The sequence below is a fragment of the Cucurbita moschata genome, unplaced genomic scaffold, assembly GCF_002738365.1.
Source record: "Cucurbita moschata cultivar Rifu unplaced genomic scaffold, Cmos_1.0 Cmo_Scf00007, whole genome shotgun sequence".
NCBI lineage: Eukaryota > Viridiplantae > Streptophyta > Magnoliopsida > Cucurbitales > Cucurbitaceae > Cucurbita > Cucurbita moschata.
The window spans coordinates 4,041,864-4,057,980 of NW_019268523.1; the positions used below are offsets into that span (position 1 = coordinate 4,041,864).

A 16,117-nucleotide genomic window follows, 5' to 3' on the forward strand; every position below is an offset into this window, starting at 1 on the left:
ACTTTTAAGATTATTATGAAAACTAAGAAGGTTTGACCTTTGTAATTAACGTTCTGAGATTTATAAGATTTTAGTTATTAATGTAACATATATGGTGGATAGGTAGAGTTATTTAAACCATTAAAATAATAATAAAAAAAACTCACAACAATGGTTGAGTTGAATGGTAAACTTTTGATGGGTGATTTTTTTTTTTGTTTTTTTTTAACCCAATCTGAGGAGGTCAAGAACTCTAGTAATTAATAATTGATGGATAAATTTCCCTCCAAATATTTTTTTAACCACAGTAAAATGAAGGCAAAAACCCTCCAAATTTCGGCGCCAGTTTTAGGAAAACAAGTGGGAAAATTTGGAAGTCTACCCACAGTTTCTCCCCAAACCCTCCTCTACTTTTACGATCTTCTCCTTCACACCGCTAGATGCTCACAAGCTCTCTCTTCTTCTTCTTCTTCTTCTTCTTCTTCTTCTTCTTCATCTTGTTCATCTTATCTCTCAATTCGGCTTCTTCCTACTGTTTCTTCTTTCGATTCAGCTTCCTATCTCCTTCCTTCCTGTATGGCGCGAGGTAGAAAGAGGCGGCGGCCAGAGACTGTTGCGGAGCGTGAAATTACTGAAATCAAGGAAGGGCGTGGCGATGGAGGGACTGAAGTTGGAGGCGTTGATAATGGAATTTTGGGCGACGGGGAAAACGAGGTGCAATGGGGGACGAAGAGAGAAGAGGAGGATGGATTGGTTACGGAAGGTGAAGATGGAAAAACTCTGCGGCGAACTGAAGGGGAGGACAATGGCGAGGAGGAGAAGGGTTTTAGTGGTGGGGAAGATGGTAGATTGGAATGTGGGGTTTCTATTACGAGTCCGACTAGGAGTTTGAGGAAGAAGGCGAGAGTTTCGTACAACGATGAGGTTTACGAGTTTGACGAGTCTGATGATGATGATAAGATTCCTTTCAAGAATTCTGGGCGAAGGGGTAGGAAGAAGAAGGTATTTTCTTCGAATCGGAATGTATCTGACAAGGAAGACCAACGGAGTCCTATGGAAGAAGATGATAAAGAGGAGATTCCTTTCAGGAAGCCTGGGCGAAGGGGTAGGAAAAAGAAGGGATTTTCTTCGAATCGGAATGTATCTGACAAGGAAGACCAACGGAGTCCTGTGGAAGAAGATGATGAAGAGGAGATTCCTCTCAAGAAGCCTGGGCGAAGGGGTAGGAAAAAGAAGGTATTTTCTTCGAATCGGAATGTATTTGAGGGAGAAGAGCAACGGAGTCCTGTGGAAGAAGCAGACGATGTTAGGGAGACAAATTCTGGCGATTCTGGAAATAGGAGAGGCTCTTCTAGAAGGAAACGCGGTGGAAAATATGCGCAAAGAAAGCAAATAGTTGTCAAACCGGAGGGCGAGAAAAGAATCAACAAGTTGGATCCGGAAGTAAGAATTGACAGTTTCTGATTAGTGCAATTCTTTGTTTTTTCTTGCTTATTACTGTTATGATCGTCTTTTTTCCATGTGAATCAACAGTTCATCGAGAAGATATCTTTAATGTGCCATCAGTGCCAGAGGAACGATAAGGGCCGTGTGGTACGTTGTACTAAATGCAGGAGGAAGCGATATTGTATCCCTTGTTTGCAGAATTGGTAGGCAAATCTTCCTTATTTACTTCCCAACTTTTTCGCCCTTGTTTATACTGTTAAGTTAGCAGGATTATTTATGCTTGATTGTTTATTTACTCTGTGGATGTATGTCAATGGGCGTGGTGTGCTTATAGCTGGATGTTTATCATGCACATTGTTGTGTTTGTACTCTTACCTTGATGGTGGGAGAGGTGGGGATCGATTAATATGTAGCGAGCAATGCATCGTAGGATGCATATCTTTCTAACATAATGAAGGCCTACATTTAATTGTTTCAGTAGACAAGTACTTAACCGAAAGATTCACGACGTTTTGCCCTCTCGGTATTTGGTGGGTGTGCAATGCTATGATTTGGACTAGCACATGCACTTGTGGCCATAAATTGATGCTCTACTAGTTCTTAGTCTCTCATGGTACTAGTGGAATGTTTATTGGTTATTCCAACTGTAGACTGCAGTGGTGATCTCTCATGGTATTGTTAGGACATTCTATCCCACGATTTAAGCTAAATGTGCTTTTCCCCCCTCGTAAGTAATAACTATCATAACTGAAGAAAAACATCGGTGGAGGACAGGAAATCCTCTCTATACGGGGAGTTCATTTACAAGCACTTCACTTATGTTACTTTCTAACTATAGTTTTTAACTTAACGTTTGGCAGCATACCCACAGAGAATCTGCCCTAGAGTTTCTTCCAAACTGTCGGGAGAAGCATCACTTTAATTTGAAAGTCTGCAGGATTAGGCTAGACCATTAATTAGTGGAAGGGGAACTTGAGCACACATGCTCTGCCTTTCATTTTAATTTATACTGAGGTCGCACCAACTCAAAGAGACTTAGATGTTGGGATGAGATTTTAAAATTCTTTTTATTATTACTATTATTGTTTTTTTTTTTTAATTCTTTCCTTTTTGTTGATTCCTTCCAAGTATATAGATTTATAAAAGCGATTGATTTCCTTGGGAATATTCTTTTCTTTCATACTTTTATAATAACAGTGTGAGGCAGAATCAATTGTAGAATTTGAGATGTATTACTTGCGATTTACTAGAAAATTTGATTGAAGGATCTAGAATCCAATCCTTATGGTCTTCAATGGTTCTTCTGACTGTATCCAATTATGATACTAAAGGAGATCTAGTTCTTGGTCCTAGCATTGGAGATATAAGAAGGCTATTCAGTTAACACTGGTGAGGAAATAGAATGGTTGTGCATATTGGTACAAAATACCGGATAACTGATGTCCTTAGTGAAGAGTTAAATCTAACCAAGGAATCATTACTTCTCATTTATGTGCACGGAGCATTAAGCTAAAGAAATTAGCTTTTTATTAAAGGGCAGCCATACTAAAAGTTGTAGAACTATTTTATTTCTTTCAATCTACACCTCATAGAGCAGCTTTCTATTTAAGGGAAGCCACACTAAGGCTGTGGAAGATCCATTTTATTTCTTTCAATCCACACTACACAGAGCAGTGTCTGGATAGCATTGAGCTAAAGCAGTTGCTTTTTGTTGAAAGAGCAGGCACACTTGAGTTGGAGAAGACCTATTTTATTATTTTAAGTGCCCACATTGGAAACTATCGATGTTTGATAGCTTCCACTAAAGTTTGAGGTTGGAAGGGAAACCAACCAAGGATAGATGGTAAGCATCTTTGTTGCTTCCCTTACACAGATATCGTCCGCTAGAAGAGAGGTGATCAGTTTGATATGAAAATCTAGTAATTTGAAATTATGAAACCTTTTGTTATGAGAACCCCTAATTATCAATTACAAAAACCCTCAAATCTATTTGATTTCATTCCCAATGGAAGGAATACATAATGGTTACCTTGATTAGGAGGTAAGGAATGTTGGTACTCTACTCAAGGTTTGAGCACTCCACAAGAAAGTTGATCAAGCCTACTCAACTCTTCTTGGCGTACAATTCAGACTCAAGAATTGCAAAATGGTGGTGAAGCTCTGTCATCAAACCCAAAAAGTTTCACTCAAAAACCCAAAAGTAATATATGCAATGTTCTTATCATGATTTAAACCTAGTCTATTTAGCTAATTAGCTAAAAGACCAATTCCCCCTTAAACATAGAAGTCATAACTTTTACCCAAACATAACCACCTAAAAATAATAAGTGTATAGAGCTTTGGTTCATTTTCCCTTTAGACCTTCATTAATTGAGTTTACCACTGTTTGTATGGCGGTATTGAAAACCATTTGTAGTTGATTGACCCTTGAGCGCTTGATTGGTCTTCGAGGCAAAGCAAGGACATCCTGGTTCATATCATAGTTTCTATAAGCTGAAGCTTGCACTTAGACTTTTTCACAAATACAAATTCTTCCAGGACTTGAGACCACAAAACCAAATATTTTTCATACTCTGATTTTATGGACATTTGAATTGTCATATTGAGGAAATAAACATACCCAATCAAGAGTTTGGTGAACCCAAAGGAACCTTTATCTTGAGTTTCTATGTCCTTAAAGCCTTCTTGAAAAGATTACTTATTTGAATAAGTTCATGTATCCTAATTATAAAATCAGTAACGTGGTGAAGTTGTAGTTTTTATGTTTCTTTGTTTGTATGGTTTATGGTTTTTTCATTCTTCCCTATCCCTTTGGAAATTACTATGTGTAATTCTTATTCTGCAGGTACCCTCATACATCAGAAGAGGAAATTGCAGAATCTTGCCCAGTTTGCCGTGGGAATTGTAATTGCAAAGCATGTTTGCGTTTAGATGTTCCTGTTAAAGTGAGCCTTTTCTCTGATTCCTTCTTGAGTATTATTTGTTCATTTGATGACGTTCTCTTTTTAAAATTAATAATTTCTTGTATTTATAGAATTTAAAGAACATGGAACCTGAGCTCACAGAAGTCCGCGAGGTTGAGCATGCAAAATATGTACTAAGTAAACTTCTACCATTTCTAAGATGGCTAAATGAAGAACAGATGTTGGAGAAAAAACAGGAAGCTACAAGGCTAGGTACTTTTGTGTTATCTATGAATTAGGGTTTAGTCATTGACTCAGTTCATAAGCAATTCTCATTCTCAGTGTTCTAAAACTGTTTAATTCGGAATTCTATATATATATTTTTTAAAAAAATCTCATATAAATGGACTAATATTTGTACAGTAGTGTGTATTTAAGGAATTTACATTCTTCTTAAGTGCTTAGCAGAAACAAATTTTTTGACATGGTTTGTTTGAGTTTTGTATAATCTTTGGGCCATTCAGTTATGAAAATATATATTACTCCATCTCTTTTAGTGGATATGCTCAATTTCTTGTAATGGATCACGTAGTTATTTTGTTTGCATAATTCTTCAAGTAGCTTTTCTTTTGCATCATAGTAAAAAGATAATCAAAAGGATGAGTTTATATCTATCTATCTATATATATATATATATTATAATATAATCTCATTTAGACAAAAGATTACATTCAAATTTGGTTCCTATGGTTAGGAGAAAGTTAGAATTTAGTCTCTATGGTTTAAGAGTAAGAATTCATCCCTATGGTTCTTTAAAACCAAGGGTTTTATTAAACCATAGAGGCTATATATGAGGTTTTATCAAACTATAAGGACAAAATTCTAACTTTTAAAGCTATAGAGACTAAAATTTTACTTTCTCCAAGTGATTGGGACCGAATTTGTAATTTGACGTAGAGAAATTTATATACAATCATGTTTTACTTCATAATTGGTGGGTTACTTTCGGCAGATTTGCCTCTTAATGGTCTGAAGGTGGAGAAGGTAGATTGTGAAGACAACGAGCGGATGTACTGGTACAGGCATTCTTTATAAGATTTCTTCCCTCGATATGTGTGTAGTATTAGTTTGAGGATGTTCTGATATCAAAATTTCTATTTGCAGCGACATTTGTAGAACCTCAATTTTTGATTTTCATCGAACGTGTGTTTCTTGTTCTTTTGACCTTTGCATCAATTGTTGCCGAGAAATCCGTGAAGGAGATATGCGGTGTTGTGAGAAAAAAAAGATAATACCATATACTAATCAAGGATTTGAGTACTTGCATGGTGGAGTGAGTAAAAAAGCCAAAGTGCTTGCTGAGTCTTGTCCTAAAGATGATGTGGAATCAGCATTCATATGGAGAGCGGAGAAAGATGGAAGGATTCCTTGTCCACCACCCAACTTGGGTGGTTGTGGTAATGGTTTTCTAGAATTAAGATGTATATTGGAAGATTCGATCTCTGAACTGGTGGATGAAGGAGAGGAAATTGCCAAAACCCACAACATAAGTGATGTGGATGAAACTGCAGGAAAGTGGTGCCCATGCTTTAACTCGGGTGGTGAAATTGATCTTGAGAGTGGTGTGTTGAAGAAAGCTGCTTCCAGACAAGGTTCAAGTGATAATTATTTATATTGTCCTAGGGGAAGGGATATCCAAGCTGGAGAGTTAAAGCATTTTCAGTGGCATTGGAGCAAAGGTGAGCCTGTGATTGTTAGCAATGTTCTTGAAAATACATCAGGTTTGAGCTGGGAACCCCTTGTCATGTGGCGTGCCTTCCGTCAAATTACACATACAAAACATGGTCAGCAGTTGGAAGTTAAGGCCATTGATTGCTTGGATTGGTGTGAGGTCAGTTTAATTGCTTTTGCTAGACATTGACATAATTTAAAGCTTCTAATTTTCTCCCCAATTTGTTGTGAGATAGTTTCTCTGTTCACTTCAGCTCGAAAATTTAAGGAAACTCCTCATATTGATTCATCAAACTAAACCAGACCCCCTTCCCACACTCATGTGTGCACACACGGGGAAATAAAGTTTTAACACCCTTCCCTACAGGGAACTATTTTTCCCTTCAAAATTCATTCATAAAAAAATGATAACTGAATCACAGGTTTCTAACTCCACAGATACTGGAAAAAAGGTCGTTGTGTAATCCAGAAGTTCAGCCAAAAACTAACAGCAAAAGACTAACATTTAACCCAAAAATTATCGTACCTTTCTGTAACATGCTATTGGCAAGGGAGAAAGTAACATAAAAAGAAAGAAGGCATGCAAAGGAAAATGAATTAGAAATCGGAAAAGCTTCAGATATCCAAACGAGTGAGGAAGAGGAAGCCTCGAATGTTATTGAGACCAATTTTTGGCCACGAGGTACTTTCAATCCATCAAGCATCCATATAGACTAGCCAAGAGTGATGGAGAGAAGCCTGCAACCAAAGTGAGAGTGGTAGAGTGGCTGAGAGGTGGGAGCTGTATTTTGATGGATAGAACAAAGAGGATGGATCAAGGGATACCTGTGTTGTTTCTCTGGTTCAATCCCGTATAAATTCTGAAAACCAAATTAAATTTTGGTTCTCATTTTCCCATGAAGTAAAATTTCCTGAAGTTCAAAAAGGGTACCTAAGTTGACCTGTTGGGTTTGGGTTTTTTGTTTTTTAGCATACCCCTAGTAATAGATAAGGAATGCTAGTAGAACATCTTCAGGAAAATAAAATGTTTATCTTATTTTGTTTGTTATTTTTTTAATTGATCGTTATATTATAAAGCTGTGCTTTATTTCGGTTTCAAATCTTACTATCTTTTCAAATTTTGCAAAGGAATTTAATGGTTCTTTTCTATCGTTCATTCACTTTGCACATTAGGTAAAGCTTGACATTTGGCAAATGAAACATTATTTTTGTTAGGATCATCTAGGCAAAGAATTATCTTTATCTTGAAGTTTTAACCGATAAATTGGGTTTCAGTTGGTCTGGATGCTTTCTGGTGATTGCATTCCGAATTTCTAACCCTTTTTATTTCTTTTGGTGATTCCTAAAGTTAATAATTAAATGATGAAACCAACGGCCTTTAATCTCAACCAGAAATATTCAGCGGTTTCAGGCTCTTAAGCATCAAATCAAAGTTTATTTTTAATGCGTCCTTGCTCCTTAATACTGAAATATATCAGTGTTCAGCTGGACATGCCTTTTATTTTATAATTATATTTTAGGGTAAACTTTATTTTTAAACTATGTAATCTAATATGAACTTGTTGAATTGCAGCTTGATGTCAATATCCACAAATTCTTTATCGATTACACCAATGGTCAGTTTGATGCGAAATTATGGCCCCGGATACTTAAACTCAAGGATTGGCCTCCTTCTAGTCATTTTGAGAAATGCTTGCCTCGTCATAATGCTGAATTCATCAGTTGCTTACCTTTTAAGGAATATACACATCCTTATAAAGGCAGTCTAAATCTTGCTGTTAAATTGCCGGAGAAATCTCTAAAACCTGATATGGGACCCAAGACATATATTGCTTATGGAGTTGCACAGGAGCTTGGTCGTGGGGACTCCGTTACCAAGCTTCATTGTGATATGTCTGATGCAGTATGTCAATATCTAACTTTCTTCCATCTTGTAGAGCTATATATATATTCCCGTTTGAAATTTGAGATAATCAGTATTCCATTCTTCATGGATTTTTTATTTCCAGTTTTTATCAGTCATTAAATATGCCGGCATGAGATCGTCTATTACAGGATATGCTGTAGCTAAGACTGTTCCATTAGACGATCAGTTTCATTAAATCTAGTTCTTGCATTGGGCAGACTACTCTATCACATGATAGACAGATTTACACATCTTACTGATGTCTCCTTCTGCACCCTATAATTCTTTAAGAATCTGCACATCAGTCAGTTAAGAGAAAACCATTTCTTTTTTTAATGTTTTGAGATTGAGATTGTTCAAGGGAATCGCTCGTTTGAAGAGTATTCTATCATGTGCCTTAGAAATTTTGTTTGAGCTGCTGCTTGAAAATTTGTACTCTGACGAGGGAGGTTGATTGGTTGATTTCTTAACTTCTGATAATCTAGTATTTCCATCTGCGAGTATTAAAGTTTCAAACCATCTGTTTTGATAACAAAAATTTAATTGTTGATCTTCATTTATCACCATTAAAGAATTTTGGTTTGCATAATGTTTTAAGATTTTTTCTTTAAATCATGTTTGATTGATACTGGTAAGAAATAGTAAATGCTACAGCTGACAGCAACAAAAGTAAAAAATATGCAAATCCTATCTCTTTAATGATTGTTATCACTTGTTATTTTACTTCGTTGCTTACCCTTCCTTTAATTTGATTAGTTGCCTTGTTTTTACTTGAATCAAAATAATCTTATGCTGGCTTGTTTCAGGTAAATGTTCTTACTCATGTTACCAATGTCACCCTTGAGCCCAAGCATTTACATAGTATTAAAGAATTAAAAGAAAAGCATCTTGCTCATGACCAAAAAGAAATTTATGGTGCCACGACTGATACTAATACTGTCGACAAAAGCAAGTCTTGCAATGACCCTTGTAGCATGACTGAAAATGGGAAGGAACTTGCTTGTGAAGTTGGTCATCAGAACAATAATGCAGTCTTGGAGAATGCATCTAGCCCTAAGAGAGGTGATGCTGAAGAGGGTGATCTTCAAAGTTTGAATGAACCCAATGGAACTGACCCTGATGAGTCTGTAAAGGTAAATCTAGCTGAAGAAACTTGCGGTGATGCGAAAATATCAGAAGCAATGGAAAGTTGGGAGGTGCCTGAAGGGGGCGCACTTTGGGACATTTTTCGTAGGCAAGATGTCCCCCTGCTGCAGCAATATCTCAACAATCATTTCAGAGAATTTAGGCATATCCACGCTGGTCCAGTTCCACAGGTTACTATGATCATCAATTGGACTTGCATTCTTTAATTATTTTGATATTAAGATAGCAAATCATAGTTCTTTATAGTTACAAATATGCAATATTATGAAGTATCCTTTGTTCAATTGGGCCTCATTGTTTATTCTACTTTGAAGTAAAAAAAAAAAAAGGAAATCAATTCTCTCCTATCTGCCCAAAATGCTATCAGTTGCTTTGAAGGAAACATAGAAGAATGTTCTACCTTGTGATGCTCTTTGCTAGTTGGCCAAAGCTGTTTTGCATTATATTTGAACTGGACTTATTTTGCATTGACTATAGATTAGAGCAAGTTTATGCAGTAATGTGTTTACCAAGTGTTCTTGCTTTGGTAATCCAGGTGTTTCATCCAGTGCATGATCAGTCATTTTATTTGACTTTGGAACACAAAAGAAAGCTCAAGGAGGAATATGGTTAGACTGTCATGTGTTATTAGGCTACACTTATTTTATCATCATCATTCTTGACAATAATCTTCTTCTGCTTGCTTTTTGTATAGGAATTGAACCTTGGACGTTTGTCCAAAATCTGGGAGATGCTGTCTTTATTCCTGCTGGTTGTCCTCATCAAGTCAGAAACTTAAAGGTATCTATTGTGTTCTTTAAAAACTGATTGATGTGATTGTATGCTTTTTAAAAAAATGTCTTCTTGATAGCCATTCTAATCAGGTAGTTTTTTAGCTCATCTTTCTTTTTATTGTTTTTTTTTTCGTTTGAGAGTTCAATCACATGTGGGGGTGAAGATTCAGACATTTGGGCACACATATTTTAACTGGTTAGATATTAGCTGGTCCATATTGCATCTAGAAACACAACTTGGTCAGGATACACAGCCCACATGAACGAACTTGGTTTTTATATATAAAAAAACTCGATTCTTTTTTTAGCTGATTCTTCTCTGGTTGTACCTTTTGGTTTTACTCTTACATTTCAAGATTTGTGTCAGTTCATTATCCGTTTATTCAGAATGGTATTTGTTGCAAGTTTAAATTCGAATGCTGTTTTGTTTTTTCTTTTTTTCAGAGAATTTCATGTCCCTTTTATAGGAAAAGACTAACTAAATCCAAATTGATAAATAATCTATTAGATACTAAGTAATCTAAGTAGCCAAGTCTAAATAAATCCGACCAATATAATAATCCCTATATACTGGCCAGCCACTAAATCTAAATAAATTAAATAAGATAAATTGGGAAGGTCATAGTTATTTAACGGATTACAAATATCGTTATCAACTCACAAATTATACAAATATCTCCTACTTTAGGCTAATTTTTTGACACTCTCCCTCAAGCCAAGAATGAATATTTCTATTACTCAGCTTGGACGGGATAGACTTGTGTAAATATCTTCTAACTTTAGGACTAATTTTTTGACACTCCCCTCAAGCTGAGAATGAATATTTCTATTACTCAGCTTGGATGGGATAGACTTATGTGTCAGCTGCTTTCGTTATCTAATGCATCACAAATATCGTTATTAACTAACGAATTATACAAATATCTCCCAACTTTAAGACTAATTTTTTTGACACTTCCCTTCAAGGTGAAAATGAATATATCTATTAGTCATCTTGGACTTAATAGACTTATGTGCAATATTGATCTTACGATTTTGACTTTTGACGACATGACTTCAACGGTAGTTATGAATGCTCTGAATAAATTTGGTCCAAGTGGATGATCGGTGGCTATGAAGGTTTTGAACAAATTGTTCAATGGTAGCTATGAAGGCTTTGAAAACATTTGTTAAGGTAGATGATTGGTAGCGATGAAGATTCCGAATAAATTTGTCAACTGTAGAAGAAGATCAGTAGCAATGAAGACTTTGAATAAATTTGGTCAAGGTGGAAGATTTGTAGCTATGAGACTCCGAATAAATTTGGTCAAGTGGATGGTTGAAGGGCAATGGAGTGCTCTCCGTGCAGTCTTGACAACGATTCGATCATTTGGAAAATTGTTGGAATTAGAGTTGAAGCTTGTTGGGACCAAAAATAGGAACTCCCTTTTTGTGATATAGCAACATTCATTCCACAAACTGCATAACCAAGCAAGGCTGCCCCATCACACTGTACTAGGTCCAATAGCAACCTTTATACAAAGGTTGGCATTATGGTCTATGATCAATAGTGGAATATAGTGGTTGTAGGCGGTAGTGGATTTGATGCGATAGTGGTTTGAGGGTATTCTTGCAGCTTGGAAGCAGAAGGAGAAAGTTGGACTTCACAATGGTGACCTCGCGATGGACTGTGATACTTGATTGGATGAGTAATTGTGATACTGGGTTGAAGGAAGTAGCAGCGATTGGTTGCTATAATGCACAGAAGGTCGGCAGCTACGGAGGCTTTACCGATTGAGTTAGCGTTCGGTTTTAGGCTTTAATACCATGTTGCAAATCTAAATTAGACGGCTGTTTTTCTCATGTTGCAAGTCTAAATTAGATTGCTGTTGTTGTTTAGGAAAGACTTATAAGTAACTAAATCTAATAATAATCCTGGATAATAAGTAATTAAATCTAAATAAATCCAATAAATATAGTTGTAACAAGTTCACTGTTAGTAGATATTATCCTGTTTGAGATTTTTCTTTTGGGTTTCCCCTCAAAGTTTTTAAAACGCGTCTTCTAAAGAGAGGTTTTTACACCCTTATAAAGAATGCTTCGTCCTGTTTGGACTTTCCCTTTCAGGTTTTCCCTCAAAGTTTTTAAAACCCGTCTTCTAAAGAGAGGTTTTCACACCCTTATAAAGAATGCTTCGTTCTCCCTCCTCCCCACAACCGATGTGGGATCTCACAATCCACCTGTTTTGGGGCCCAACATCCTCGCTGGCACTCGTTCCCTTCTCCAATCAATGTGGGACCCCCTAATCTACATCTTACAATCCACCCCTTTGGAGCTCAACATCCTCGCTGGCACTCATTCCCTTCTCCAATCAATGTGGAACCCCCCCAATCTACCCCCTTTGGGTTTCAGCGTCTTTGTTGGCACACCGCCTCGTATCCACCCCCTTTGGGGCTCAGCATTCTTGCTGGCACATTGCTTGGTGTCTGACTTTGATACCATTTGTAACAGCTCAAGCCCACCGCTAGTAGATGTTGTCCTCTTTGGGCTTTTCCTTTTGGGTTTCCCCTCAAAAGCTTTTAAAACGCGTCTGCTAGGGAGATGTTCCACACCCTTATAAAGAATGTTTTGTTCTCCTCCTCAACCGATGTGGGATCTCACAATAATACTCTTTGGCTACTTTCTTATTTAATGGGATTACATAAATATCCTTCTGACACTCTCCTCAAGTTGGGTAATAGATATTATTCATTCTCAACTTAAGCTTATCCTTGTTCAGTTTTAAGAATATATATGCTTACTAAAAATGCATTTTTTTTTTTTTTTTTTTTTTTTTTTTTTTTTGTATTATCAAATCAAGCACATTTGCATGGTACAATATGTATTTTTATTAATATTGATGTATTTGTTAGGCTATTATTCTAATTACGTTCCAATTCATGTTCCCCATAGTCATGCATAAAGGTTGCTATGGACTTTGTCTCACCTGAGAACGTGGGAGAGTGCATCCACTTGACTGAAGAATTTCGCAGGCTTCCGTCAAATCATTGGGCTAAGGAGGACAAGTTGGAGGTAATTCATCATTATCTCTCATCAACCTCGTCTCGTCGATTAATGTCTGACCATGTTTTTGTTTTGTCGGGAACATATTGTTTATGTGGCTGTCTGATAACCTTTTTATAACAAAAACATATCTGTCTGCTGATTGGAAGCAAGTTTCTATCATGACCTATGCTTGAAACAGGTAAAGAAAATGAGCGTTCATGCTATGAAAGCGACAATTGCTTGTTTGAAGGAAAAGTGCAAGTGATTTGCCTAATTTAGGATATTTCTTATGAGGTTAGTCAAACTATTCTGAATTCACGCATTCATTCGTCTGAGTTCTTGTTGGCATTTGAAGTTGATTTCAATCTATATTTCGAACTCGAAACAGCCTCGGGGGCGATCCTGTAACCAGAAGAATGTGCACAAGGTTTGAGTTGGTATGTAGGATGACTAATCCTGAACTTTTGTGATACCAACTGTTTTGTAGCAGTAGAACTATGCCCCATACATTTTGTACAATGATTCATTGGCTCTGTTACTCCCTTGTATGATATAATAGTTCATCAATAACTTATGCCGCTATGTCATTTATCAGCTACGAGATTCGGGGTATCGCTTTCGACCCCTTTTTGGCATTTTTGTATAGATAACATTGCTGCTGCTGCTGCCATAATGGGGAAGTCAAATGACAAGCATGATATGCATGTTTTGGAACCCTCATACTCCCTTTCAAAATTCTATATCTGTTAGGTTTCTGTTGTTTTGCCAGTTATCACAGAGCTGCTCGGATTCGTACTCGGACGTTAGAAACCAAAGATCAAGACTCGCCAGGTACGTCTCGATATAAATGATTGAATCTGTTTGAATAACACTTATTGAGGGGTTTAGACTCTGCAGGTGCATATCTATCAGGTATGTATGTAATGATCAGACATTCTCAAGAATTTGGCCAATTGAAATATTTCTTAGAACAAAGCATAAGTTACATTAAATCTTTATTAACGTTTCTTTTAAAAAAATAACTTTGATAATCTAAATTATTTTAAATCTTTTTAAAAAATTTCATTAATACCTTTAAACTTTTTTTAAAAAAAAAAAAAAAAAAAACCCCATTTAAGAATATTAATGATTTTTTAAAAAAATTAATTGTTATAATCCTTCATTATATGAATATAAATGGCATTAAGATATCTTACCACTCCTAAATAAAATAATGTATTGTAGACTCTACCTAACTTAGCATTATTTTGTCAATAACTGATGAGTACCTAATTCTTATCTACGTTCGTGACATGATATTAATTTTAGAGATGTCAACTTTATTTGTGGTAACTTGGGAGAGGGAACAAGAAATATTTTTCACCGAACGAGGTTGGAAATTGAATTATATTCTTGCCTTTCCATCCAATTTCTCGCTCGTTTAGTATAAATATATTTTAAATTTTTATTAAAAAATAAATTAATTAATTTTGAGACTTTAATTATAATAATAAAATGGGTAGATTGTAGAGTGTGGTGTAGTATTAAAATTAAAATTTTTAAAAATTATGAACATTTTATTTATTTATATAGTGTGGTGTAATATTAAAATTTAATTTTTTTAAAAATTATGAACATTTTATTTATTTATATGTATATATATATTTATTTATTTGCTTCTGATTTATTATATATATGTATATATATATATATATATATATATATATATATTTTTTTTTTTGTAATTTTTTAATAAAGATTATATTGAAAAATAAAAATCTTAAAATAATTATTTTTTTGAAAAAATAAACCGGTAAATATTATAGCCGTAAATATCTCAACTGCAAAATAAATGTACAATTTTGAAGAATAAAAAATAAAATAATGGAACAAATTCAGAGAAATCTGGAATCTTCTGAGGACGTCGAGAATCTTCAAGAGCCAATTGCACTGAAGACGAGAATCATCACTTCTCAGCAGCCAATGGAGTTGACGACGATGGCGTCGACACTAATAAACCCGCCGTTCTTCCTTTTCGCCCATTGTTTTCCCAATCCTTTTCTCGTCTCTTCGAGTTCTCTAACATAAAATCCTCTTTTTCTTCTCTTTTTCTCTGCGAATCTCTCGTTGGTTTTCGGCTGGTGTTTGTATCTTCTTCGCCGTACCACAATGTTCTCCACCGCCAGTCTCGCCGCCGTCGACAAGCCTTTCTTCTGCCACCAGTGTGATCGCGCCGTTACTGTTATTGTATCCCTTTCATCGGATCCTCTGTGTCCGTTTTGTAATGAGGGGTTTCTTGAAGAGTACGAGAATTCCAATTCCAACTCGAATGTCAATCTTGATCGCGGAACACTTCTCCTTCCCGATCCTTTCCGTGGTTTTAATCCTCTTGTTGTTTCCTCTTCGACCGTTGTTGATCTTCAAAACCCTGGTTTATTTTCAAGAACTTTAAGTTTGGCTTCCCAATCCAATTCGTCAGTTCAGCCTGAGCCGTATGACCCCTTTGTTTTTCTTCAGAATCATTTACGGGGTATCTTCGATAGTGGTGCGGATGTTGTGTTTGAAATTCCGCGCCATGCTTCCCACTCTGGCTTTTCAATGCCTCAAAATGTTGGCGATTACTTCATTGGACCAGGCCTTGAGCAGCTAATTCAATTACTGGCTGACAATGATCCGAACCGATATGGAACTCCGCCGGCGTCTAAATCGGCGATTGAGAAGCTTCCGACTGTGACTGTTACCGAGGATCTTCTGAATTCGGAAATGAACCAGTGTGCCGTCTGCATTGATGGGTTTGAAAAAGATACTAAGGTTAAGCAGATGCCCTGCAAGCATGTATTTCACGATTATTGTATATTGCCTTGGCTTGAATTGCATAATTCATGCCCTGTTTGCCGGTTCGAGTTGCCTACAGATGATTCTGATTACGAGAATCGAACTCGTGGAAGCCAGGTGCAGGCGAATGAATCTTCCGGAGAAGAATCAGGGTCAGGAAACAGAGGAAGCAATAGTGGGCGTGTTGAGAGGAGGTTTAGAGTGCCGCTATGGTGGCCGTTTGGGGGGCGGAACGATGGGAGTGACTCCGGCGATGGGAATGTCAGCGAATGAGCGGGTGGGGTGCAGGACAAATTCTGAATATGTTCTGGTAACTCTCTTTCTCGCCTATATTGTTACTTGTAGTTTTACTTTTGCATATTGCTTGCTGTGCTATCCCCCAACCCCCCCCCCCC

The 16,117-nt window shown here is 36.5% G+C and overlaps 2 protein-coding genes across 2 annotated transcripts in view; both read left to right on the plus strand.

The window, feature by feature from the left end:
* The first annotated feature begins 347 nt into the window (after nt 1-347).
* LOC111444677 (lysine-specific demethylase JMJ25-like) lies at nt 348-13,622 on the plus strand. Its single transcript, XM_023082663.1, has 13 exons — nt 348-1,422; nt 1,513-1,628; nt 4,271-4,370; nt 4,460-4,601; nt 5,341-5,404; nt 5,493-6,219; nt 7,633-7,962; nt 8,772-9,281; nt 9,647-9,719; nt 9,806-9,891; nt 12,816-12,935; nt 13,108-13,202; nt 13,297-13,622. The coding sequence occupies exons 1-12, from the start codon at nt 556-558 to the stop codon at nt 13,171-13,173; spliced, it is 3,201 nt and encodes a 1,066-aa protein (XP_022938431.1). The 5' UTR covers nt 348-555; the 3' UTR covers nt 13,174-13,202; nt 13,297-13,622.
* A 1,164-nt stretch (nt 13,623-14,786) lies between these two features.
* Nucleotides 14,787-16,117, plus strand: part of LOC111444684 (E3 ubiquitin-protein ligase RING1-like) — a 4,349-nt gene continuing 3,018 nt past the window's right edge. Inside the window, exon 1 of the mRNA XM_023082682.1 lies at nt 14,787-16,032. Within this exon, the coding sequence (XP_022938450.1) occupies nt 15,057-15,995 (939 nt within the window). The 5' untranslated portion in view covers nt 14,787-15,056 and the 3' untranslated portion in view covers nt 15,996-16,032. The remainder of the gene's footprint in view (nt 16,033-16,117) is intronic.

Bases quoted from the DNA above. Each gene is read 5' to 3' on its own strand.
- LOC111444677 (XM_023082663.1), top strand. From the start codon at position 556: ATGGCGCGAGGTAGAAAGAGGCGGCGGCCAGAGACTGTTGCGGAGCGT. The intron at 5,405-5,492 runs GTACAGGCATTC...TTCTATTTGCAG, and splicing joins GACAACGAGCGGATGTACTG to CGACATTTGTAGAACCTCAA. The intron at 9,282-9,646 runs GTTACTATGATC...TTGGTAATCCAG, and splicing joins ACGCTGGTCCAGTTCCACAG to GTGTTTCATCCAGTGCATGA.